The sequence below is a fragment of the Apium graveolens genome, chromosome 4, assembly GCF_009905375.1.
Source record: "Apium graveolens cultivar Ventura chromosome 4, ASM990537v1, whole genome shotgun sequence".
In the NCBI taxonomy this organism is placed as follows: Eukaryota; Viridiplantae; Streptophyta; class Magnoliopsida; order Apiales; family Apiaceae; genus Apium; species Apium graveolens.
The window spans coordinates 282,310,609-282,322,009 of NC_133650.1; the positions used below are offsets into that span (position 1 = coordinate 282,310,609).

Below are 11,401 nucleotides of genomic sequence, written 5' to 3' on the forward strand. Positions count from 1 at the left end.
CTTGCACTTTAACATTGATCGAACCATGTCTAAGATAGTCCGATTCTTGCGTTCAGCCACGCCATTCTGTTGTGGTGAATATGGAGCAGTTAAAAACCTTCTAATTCCATGTTCTTCACAATATTCAGTGAATGCTTTTGATGTATATTCTCCGCCATTATCTGAACACAATGACATGATTTGTAGTACTGCCTTCTTTTCTACCAGCACTTTAAATTTCTTGAAAACTTTCAATGCCTCAGATTTTTCATTTAAGAAATAAACCCATGTTCTTCGAGAATAATCATCGATGAAAGTAATAAAGTACCTCCTGGAACCATATGACATGGGTGTATTTGGACCACATATGTCCGTGTGCACTAGCTCGAGAGGCTTTGAGGCTCGATATATTGCCTTTTTCTGGAATGAGTTCCTTGTTTGCTTGCCCAACACACACACTTCACAAAAATCGCCTGTACAATCCAAGCTTGGCATCCCATTGACCATTCTTTTACTCGCCATCTCTTTCAAACCACCATAATATAAGTGTCCAAGTCTCTTGTGCCATAAAATTGCTTTGTCCCCTGACTTTGTTTGCAAACACATCTCCTGAATATTTTTCAAATTCAATTTGAACATCCGGTTTTCAGACATCTCAGCCTTAGCAATTATCCTGCCATATTTGACCTTCAGGGACATGACTTTGTTTTCCATAAAAATAGAGTATCCCTTTTCAAGCAGCTGTCCAAGAGTTAGAATATTATTCTTCATGTCAGGAACATAGTAAACATCTTCAATAGTTCCTTGTTTTCCGTCCTTTCTAGTGAAGCAAATTTCACCCTTTCCTTTCACTTCAATTTTTGATGAATGTCCAAATGATACAACTCCATAATTTATTTCCTTTAAATTAGTAAATAGATGCTTGAGGCCAAACATATGATTGCTGGCCCCACTATCAAGATACCACATAATTTCATCTTCAGGAATCATACCTTTGCATGCCATGAGTAGAACACCTTTATCTTGTTTTTCCTCCATTTCGGCCAGATTTGATTGTTCCTCAACCTTCTTGTTGTACCAGTAGTCTTTGGCAAAATGACCATGTTTTCCGCAATTGTATCATTCAACGGATCTGCTACCTCTTCCAGGATTGAACCTTCCTCCTCTGCTGCGACCTCGTACTTGTCCGCTCCAGTTTGGTTGATATGTTTGAGCCTTTTCTTCATATCTACTACTTCCAGGCCCACCTCCTCTGCCTCTGGAAAAATTATGATTTGTACGTCCACGTCCTCTTCCTGTTCCTCTAGAATATTGCGTGTATAACACCTTCTCTTTGTCTTCAACAGTGACATCAGTTTTTAGTACTTGAGAGTCCACCTCTTCATTTTGCAATAAACGTTCTGAATATGCTTGTAATGATCCCATGAGTTGATCAACGGTCATAGTTTCTGTATCATTTGACTCTTCAATAGAAATCCCAACAAGGTGCAACTTTGTGTTCAATGATCGTAATATTTTCTCATTAACACGAGCATCTTCAATCTTTTCTCCGTAATTCTTCATTTGATTTACAACCGAGGAAACTCTCGTGAAGTAATCCGGAACTGATTCCGTATCTTTCATATGCAAAGACTCAAATTCACCACGTAGGGTTTGTAATCGTACCTTTTTTACTTTATCCACGCCTTTAAAATTGTTCTGCAAAATTTCCCAGGCCTCCTTCGCTCTTGCTGCAGATGCGATTTTCTCAAACATGGCTTCATCTAAGCCCATATGTATGATAGATAAGGCTTGCTGATCTTGATTCCGTGCTTGTAATAGTTTGTTTTTCTGAGCCTGATTCAAGGCTCCTTTATTCTCTGGTTCATCGTATCCTTTCTCGACAATCTCCCATGCCTCCTGTGATCCAAGCAATGCTTTTATCCGGATGTACCAGTGACCATAGTTGTCTTTTGTAAGCTTTGGGACTGAAACAAAATTGCTCATTTTAATTTGATGATGGCTCTGATGTATCTAGCTCTGATACCAATCTGTTAGGGTATTGGGGTGTTGCTGTGTATAGAATTCTAGTATAATTTCAGTAATCTCAAACACAAATGCTGAATAGTTACTGATGGAACTTGTTCTCTGCTACTACTAGATTATATTTGTGTTCTGATGATTAAAAATAATACAACCTTCTCCACTTATAGTAGGAGAATTTAGAAGATCATACATGAACCTATCAGTTACATCCTTTGAGTTCCATGGACCACAATTAATGTGTCTTTTGATATTTCTAATATAAAGAATTTAGTTTATAATTATCATTCTCCTGTTCCATTCCAATTGGCGGCCACAGTAGCTTATTTCTCCTGGCATACTAGCAGCAAAAAAGATGAACACAAACTCTAATCAAATAATTTCACAAAAATAAAATGAAAAGTCAGTGTTTAAAAACATATGTGAGTTTAGATCTAGAGTGAAAAAACAAGTACTTTAAATTTGTATCTTGAGATGTCTGGTTTTCCAGCCCCGCTTGTACTTGACATGATTGCTAATGAAGTGAAATCAAGTGATGAATGACCTATGTACTATGTAAAGGCAATAGGCGATATGTTCGAGGGTGGAAGAATTGTAACGGTTTCAATTGAGAAGTGTACAAAATCTTTCCACCAAGATAGTTGTCATTTTTCTAATGCAGCCACTTTAAGTAGAAAGAACACTTCCTTGTTTAGTAATACTAGTTGATAACCCGTTCCAAGCACCCCTCACTCAATTTATTTAAATAATTTTTAAAAATCTTGATAGTATAAGTGGCATGTCAAAATTTTTAATTTTTACTTAGAAATTTTTTAATTTTGATTTAATATGACTGCGGCTAAATTTAATGGAATTCAATCGTATTTCATATTTAGGGTGAACAGGGTAAAAGTTTGCACAATGTCAAACAAATAAAGCACCACGTGGTCATATTTATAAACCGTTGTATTAAATCCGTCGTATATAATGACAAATACGACCGCCCCTTTTGATTCTGTTGAATTTAGCCGAAAAGGGCGGGAAAAAGATCGCCATTTTTTATGTTTTTAGAAATAACTTTGACGGATTCGGGTCATATTTATATTTTAAAAGAAGTAGGAAAATTTCCGATTGTATTTGAACCTTATATTGAAAAGGAGGGAAATATAGAGCCATATTTTTCAGCTTATTGAAACCTACTTTCAATAATAATCGATTGTATTGAAAAGCTTGTATTTATAAATATTTGGTTGTTAAATAAAAATAAACGGTCAGGAAAAATTATTTGAGGAATACCTATTGCACGTATATCATATTTTCAAAAAATACACACAAAAAAACTACAAATATTGTCACAATAATAACAAAGTTCAATGAGATGTGGTGTAGGGGTTGTACTTTAGGGGTTAGGGTATTGACAATGTTACGGTTAGGGCCTATAACTTATAAACTATTTTTAAGTAATCCAACTGTTGGATGTCTTTATTTTAAGATGTTTGAGCGGTGTGCAAAATTTTTTAGTTTTCAAACTTTTATTTCGAGAAGATTTTAGCAAAAAACAAATTCTACAATCATAATCGACGAAATTTAATTTTGGTAGAGCTTACAATGCACAACCGTATTTTAGGAATACCTAGTGCATTCATGTAATAGTTTTCAAGAAATTTACAACAAAACTTTTTCAATTGTCACAATAGAATAAAAAATTCAATGAGATGTAGTTTAGGGGTTGTAATTTAGAGGTTAGGGTATCGATAATGTTAGGGTTAGTGTCTATAATATTTTCATAAGTAATTCAACCGTATAGATGTCTTTATTTTAAGAAGTTTGAGCGGCGTGCAATTTTTTTATTTTTTAAATTTTTATTTCCTAATTTTTTTTGCAAAAACTAAATTTTACAAGCACAATTGACGGAATCCGATTGTCTTAAAATTTATAACGAAGAGTCGTTCTATTTAAAAAATAACTAAAATTCATCTACTTTATTTATGAGGATATTATGTCATCTTTAGCCTTACTTTATCAATGCGTGACAGTCATATTTAGTCGTGCAAATTAACGATTATAGTCGGTTTATTTTTCATTATGACGTTGTGTTTCTGTATTTAGCCTTGCCATAATCATGAGATGCATTCGTATTTAGCTGTACAAGTTAACGACTATTTTTTGCTGAAATTAACCGAGAATTGTACTAACCTTTCCAGTGGCAAAAAAACACCCTCATTTCACCTTATTCTCTCCTTGTTTCCTCCATATGGTCCATTTTGCATCCATGTAATCCTCTTAAACCTTCAAGTAAGTAAATTTTTTATTTTCGTTACTAATTTTTTACTTAAATTTTATGTTAAATACATTGAATTTTAATTAGTGCAATTTTATATGATTGCTTTTTTTTGTTGAATTATTCATTTAATTTAATTTTTTGATTAATAATTTCGTAATATCAAATTATATGTCTTTAAAGACGGCATTGGATCGTAGTTGGATTAGTCATAAGGAAGAATATAAAGTTGGTGTTGATAGTTTGATTAAATTTTCTAAAGAACATCTTAAATCCGAAGACAATGGTCTTGTATGAATCAATACTATAAAGTTCCTAGTAGCGTGAAACATGATTTGTTTAGGTAGGGTATCATGCAATGGTATACTAAGTGGGATTGTCATGGGGTAGAAAATATGTCGAGGGAAAAGGCTAAAATGAGTTTAGTTAACATCGAATATAGAGAAAATGGTATGTATGATACACATGATGATGATGATGATGATGATATGCATGATTTTGTGTATTGTAAAGATTTTGAGGAAGAACCGAATGAAGCGGCATAAATTTTTTACAAGATGGCAAATGTTGCTTCTAAACTAATTTATATAAATAATTCCATATTTTATAACACTTGAGTTTGTAATGAAGATGTTTCGTTGGAGTAACATACATAACTATAGTAATAGTGGTTTTGATGACTTGATTCACCTCATTGGATTAATACTTCCTGATGATCATAAATTTTCCAAGAACTACTACAATGTGCAAAAGATGATTAAAGGAAAACACTGATGATTACAAAAATGATTGCACGATATTTTAGAAGGAAAATAAGGAGAAGATAAAGTGTGATATTTGTAATGAAGACGGGTGCAAAGTTCAAAAAAATCCAAAAAAGCTGAAGATCCCCCAAAACATATTACGTTACTTTTTTATTACCATGAGATTACAGCGTTTGTTCATTGTTGGGACAATAACAAAAACAATGTGATGGCACCACGATAGAGTTGTAGTTGAAATTGATATCAACACGAAGAGCTCGATGAGAGCTTTAATTTCGATATTAGAGCGTCAACAACATATCAATGTAGCTTCTGGAATCACTGGATAAGGATCAAGAACAAAATCTCACCCCCAAATTCTTGTTCTTCAATTTTCTTATATTCTAAATTTTTGATAAAAAATGAATAAAATAATTTAATTTTTTTCAAGTTTTTGCAACTATTTTTATTTTTTAAAAATTTAATACCCCAAAATCAATTTAGGGTGTTTTTATCCTTTAATTAAAATAATAATTTTGGGGAATAATTTTAAAAGCAAATAAATATTAAATTTATGTCAAAATTTCCCAAAAAATATGAATAATTCAAAAATCCATAATAATGGGTATTTAAAATATGTATAATTCTATAAAAATAAAAATATGAATTTTGTAGGGGCTGACGTCCCGATGGAGTCCCGGTCCATTGAGTTTTATGAAATCAAAACGATTCTTAAATTAACAGAAAACTTCGAAAACACATAAGATACGTTCAAATGCACATAAAACGAGATAAAATGAGTACCTCGATAAAAACTCTAATAAACATGCTTCCAGATTATAGATTGATCCGTATAAAGGTATTTTAAACACATAACAGTCAATCGAAAAATTTTCTGGTCCACTCGGGAACACAAATAGCAACTACTGCATGTCATATCATGGCAAATGAATATTTTAACTTTTATGAACACATAATATTTATTTATTTAACATAAATATTCACATAAATTTCCCAGTTATTACAGGTTCAGCAGTGGGAGATTGTAGGGGGGTGTTTTACATGTGGGGGGTTTAACATGACAAGTACATGTTCGTCTAGCGACGCACCGCGGGAATCATATTTTTTTACGTGTCCTAGCAGTCAGAGCACCGTGTTTCTGATTCATTATTTTCCGCTCCCAATTATAGAGAGCTGATACACTATGGATAGTAAAATCTGCATAGTGGGTCATAAAAGTCTTCTTTTTTCAGGTGCTAATTGCACCACAGGGAGAATAAATTGCATGACAATTTTTTCCCCTATTTTTACAATCCTGAAACAATTCACACAAAATTTATCAAGGCACCTTGAGAGAGTACAAATTAAATAAAATATACAAAAATTCTATATAAAAAAATCTATACAAATATTTACATATAAAATAATATATTACTAATACAAATTATAATGCTTTAATCAAGGTTAGAAATCAAGTTAATGACTCTAAAGGAGCACAAAAAGTGCTCCTCTAGAGTCATTAACTTGATTTCTAACCTTGATTGAAGCATTATAATGCGCAATATCCACATTATCGATCATAAATTGATCACCACAAAAATTATCAAGAATATCATCAGGAGTTGTTTTAATACTGCAAAAAACTTCTAAGAAAACATCAGAAAAATAAAATATGACATCAATAATAAATAGTTGAGTGAATGCTTCTGCAACTTTGGAAAAATTTGTGATAAAACAACAATAGAACTCAGCACCATGAAAAGAACAAACTCCATTAACTTTCACACGAGGTGGAGGCTAAGGTGGCAACTTGTCTTCACTTCTCACTTTTTCATGAGCCAGTCGAACATCTGGACTTATACATCAATGATTAAAGAGATACCTCGATCTTCTCCCTTTTCTTCTGCTTGAAACTTAACAGCTATTCTAAGTGGATTATCTACCAGTGTTTGAGAAATATTTTGAACAACTGGTGTCTTCATGTCAACCTTGTACCGCGTGTCCTCAAGTTTAGGCGCCTTGTAAATAGAGGCTAAAGTGAAAGAAAATTTATCAATACCCAACTGTTGATCCACATAAGCTATGTCTAGATTTGGGAATGGTAATTTTTGGACAATTTGTGAAATAGAAAGAACCATCATCACAGTATTGCTTTCTTTTATTTCATCATCCTCACTCACATTATCCTCAACAACAACATCATTGATCTTAATTTTAGTGGCATGCTCTTCTTCTGAATTAATATTCACATCATCACCGAACATTGACATATCATCATCCTCAAGATCATTATTAAGAGTTGTGAGACTCTCGTCCTCTTCTAGTTGAATAGGTTGTAATGGTAAAAAGTCGACTTATCTTGTAGTAGAATAGTTAACCAGCTCTACAGTTTCTGCAGTTTGAGCCTCTATCATTAAACATTCCTTTTTTAGTTCTTCAATCGCATCAGTACTCTCCTTAAAGCTCTTTTGCAGTTTCTTCAAAAATTCGATACCTCACTTGTCTAATTAGGTTGTACATCTATATTAGTTTGAAAAACTTGTAGATCTTCTTGTAGTGAAGGATATTGATATTATTGTGGTGATGGTTGCTCTTAAAAATATTGTTGCTGGTATTGATGTTGACCACGATAAGTAAAATTATGAACACCATTATCCATGTATGAGAAATCAGGTTGATCAACCCATTCTTGATCAAATGTACTAGAGTATTGATTGTACTTATATCCATCCTTAAAAGAATTCATGTATCCAAACTGAGCATTTTGAGAATTGCAAGTATTGTAGGAGCATTCATAACAAGAAAACAGATACAATTTCTTGAATTGTACATCATTTGGATTTTGTTTTGGTTAAGAAATTCATAATAAATTTCTTGAATTTGTGTCTTTTGTTCTTTGAATTTGGTAAAAAACCAATTTCTTTTTTCAGTGTTTTGGGGAGAATAGAACTCTTCACGGAGAAAAGTTTTATTGATTTAGAATTCTATTTCAATTACATTTAGCTCACTTGGCATTCCCATATTCTCAGTTATAGCTGAGAAGGTTGGGGATGTTGGTGAGGAAGGGGCAACCGTGTTTTGGTTTGGTGGTAATTGACTTTGTTTATAGAATGGGTGAGGTATATTGGAAGAAAAATCTACACCACCCATAGAGGTATTGGGTATATCTGATGTAGAGTATCTTGGTTTTGAGGTAGTGTTAATGATAGAAGGGATTTGAGAAATCTTTTCTAAGGTTCTTGAGGAAGCATCGGAATATCGAGAACTAAAAAAAGAGGCTCGGGATGATCGATCAAATGCAAGTGTGACTCTTCCATTATCATCTTGGTGAACTTGGTGTATTTGTGTGTTTGGTTCTAATCTTTCCGGTAATCTAGGGCGAGCTACTCCTTCTAAAACCCATTCAGTGGGAAGGGAAATGTCCTGCCATTTTATGGATCGAGGAATAACTGTGTTAGACCTTGAAAGGTCAGTTTGGAGAAGGATGGTTTCTCCTTTGACGAAAGCATTTTTATGCCCATCATCTCCAATGGACATTATTGCTTTGTAATGAATTCGAAAGATTAAAGCCATTGGAATTGATCCTTCACTACTAGAAATGTGGGATCAGACATCGGTTTAGAACCGATGTTAAAAAAAATCTGAACCGATGTCTTCGCATGTGATATTAAATGTCATCAGCCTTTGACATCGGTTAACAACCGATGTCTATTACAGTGCTATACATCGGTTTTAAGATTAAATGTGATGTCTTTGCAACAAATTTCATCTTATATTACAGTATTTATAGGTGAATATGGGTATATTATGAGGTATTTATCCATTAAAACATGAAATCTACAAGCTCTAAATGCTATTTATTAAAATTCTTTCGAACAAACCGATGTGAAATGCTAGATCAGACATCGGTTAGATTAGTTGCCCGATGTGAAATGTTTGATCAGACATAGGTTAAGTTAGCCCCCGATTTGAAATGATGGATAAGACATGGTTTTATTCATGAAACCGATGTTAAATCTTTTTGTTTAACATCAGCCAATTTCTCTAACCGATGTTATTTGACTTAAAATATATTGTGTTTCTTTTCAGAACCGATGTCAAATGACTATTTCACATCGGTTTTTTTAGTTCTTTTTCATTTAATATTATTTTACATGATGTCTTTTATATAGTTTTTTACATCGGTTTATATGTACCATTGTGATGTTAATATTCTGTAAATTGCATGCCATCCTGGTACTATTTACAGCCACAGGGAACCGAAACAATGCAACATCCCAACAAAAAACATTCAAACAGAAGCATAAAGGTACTCATCCAAATTACAATTCTAATACCAAAATATTACTCATACCATACTATACATACATTTCAAATAAAATACAAGTATTCCATTAGCCAACTCATACTATACAATTTTTAAGTACTAAAACCAAAAGCAACTTGCTCTGTGCTGCTGTACCAGAACTCACAGCCTCCTTCCTCTTCAACCACCCTTTCTACGAGTGCTATCAGTGGGGAATGGAGTAACATCCTCTGAAAAGAGGTAAATAGAAAGTCAATTATGTACTCCTTACATGGCTATAGTCTACTCATTTCCAAGTTCATAAGCTAATCAGGAAAAAAAATTACCAATGCGACCAATTTTCATTCATGAACGAGCAAGTGCACGAAGTGCAGACTGAGCACCAGGAGACTTTGTCTTGTTTCCACCTGTTGCAATTTATATATATATATATGTAGCACCAGGAGACTTTGTCTTGTTTTCACATGTTGCAACAGAGTCCTCAGGCTATTTATGACTGTCTCTTCACCTTATGAGAAATGACTCTTGGCCGAAAGAACAACAAGGACCGCATGAATACCATTCTGATCCATCTTGATATATTTAGCAATCTCTTTAAGAGTGGATTATGTTTCTGTAGAACAATCAAATAAACCTGCCATATGTATTGCGTAAGATTTATTAGATCAAATAAAGCTTAAAGGAAACTATTTGTTTGTTGTAGTAGAGAACTATGGAAGTCCAACTAGACAACTAGAAAGAAACTATACCAGGCGTGTCAATAACATTAAGAGTCTGACCGTTTTCTAAGACAGTTGTACGCATCTCACATGTGCGAGTAACACCAAATGAGTCGGCATCAGATACAAATGCATCCTCCTGCAATATACAGTTGCCTGTTGCACTTTTCCCATTGCCCTTTTCCCATTGCCATTGCATCCACCCATTTTAGAAATAACCTACTTGAAACAAAAAAATTACAACACAAAGTCTAGTCAGATCCATAAATTTACACAAAGAAAAAATAATCGAGGGAAATGAAGAACAAGATTTCAATGTTGAGAACATAAGTATAACAACAGAGGAGTAAAAACTTGTGCAATTTTTGAGTCATTTTAAGGTTCAAAATTTGAAGTCAGGCTAAAATATCACAGGTTACAAAAGGCATGCTTCAAATTTATAAGCCAGAAAAAAGTTTAAAAACACTGATTTTACATGCTTTTTATCTGCAGAAAAGATTCTAAAGTGATATAAACATATGATACAACCACCTAAGCATTGGTTAGTTGAGTGTAGAACTGGATGAGTTAGCTCACGCGGGCCAAACTAGGGGTGAGTAAATGAACTGAAATTGAACCAAAACCATTAAAAAAATACCAAGCCGAAAAACCAAAATTATACACCTTGGTTCAAGTTCAATATGGTATTTTAATATAACTAAACATAAGTAAAAACCATATAAGGAATCTATTAAATATGGTTATATTTATAGATGATTTCTAGGCCATTGATGTTAATCAATCCATAATAGCATCTAGAATGGAAAAAAATACTGACAAATAGTTGTTTTATATAAAAAGAAACAACCAAAGTTGACACAAAAAGGCAAGTCAAGGAAAAAAGAAAACATCTAAAAAAAGATAGGATTACAGAAGATAGAAAATACTCAGAATAACATGCTGCAAATTTGTAAACCTAAATATGACAGCAAAAAAAGAGCGTTCATTCATTCCTTAAAATTTCATTTCGGTAAGCTTCCTGCTCATCTTTTTATTCTCATCATTCATCGAATTGCATTATGTTATAGAATAAGATAGACACAATACATATTAACACTTTTACGAACACAACCCGAAATGACCAACCCTAACACCATAACATGAAGTCTAATAGATTGATAGAGCAATCAATTTCCAAACAAAAAGTTACAAAAATAGTGTAACCAAATATCCACACAAAAAACAAGCAATGAAAACAAGGGTAAGAAAGAAAAGGGAAGGGAAGGGAAGGGGGTACCACAAAACCAATGGCCACAATTAGTCATGCAAGGAACACTAAAATCACCAAAGCAGATTGCACATACATCATCATCTGGTGGACATACATCATCAT

The 11,401-nt window shown here is 33.3% G+C and overlaps 1 protein-coding gene and 1 long non-coding RNA gene across 2 annotated transcripts; both read right to left on the reverse strand.

Moving 5' to 3' along the window:
* Nucleotides 1-1,098: 1,098 nt before the first annotated feature.
* Nucleotides 1,099-1,965, reverse strand: LOC141719733 (uncharacterized). Its single transcript, XM_074522109.1, has one exon. The coding sequence runs from the start codon at nucleotides 1,963-1,965 to the stop codon at nucleotides 1,099-1,101; it is 867 nt and encodes a 288-aa protein (XP_074378210.1).
* A 7,500-nt stretch (nucleotides 1,966-9,465) lies between these two features.
* On the reverse strand, nucleotides 9,466-11,401 carry LOC141717184 (uncharacterized). Its single transcript, XR_012573548.1, has 4 exons — nucleotides 11,306-11,401; nucleotides 10,060-10,248; nucleotides 9,637-9,944; nucleotides 9,466-9,540 (listed from the first exon to the last, which is right to left on the reverse strand). It is a non-coding gene; the product is annotated as an uncharacterized LOC141717184 (long non-coding RNA).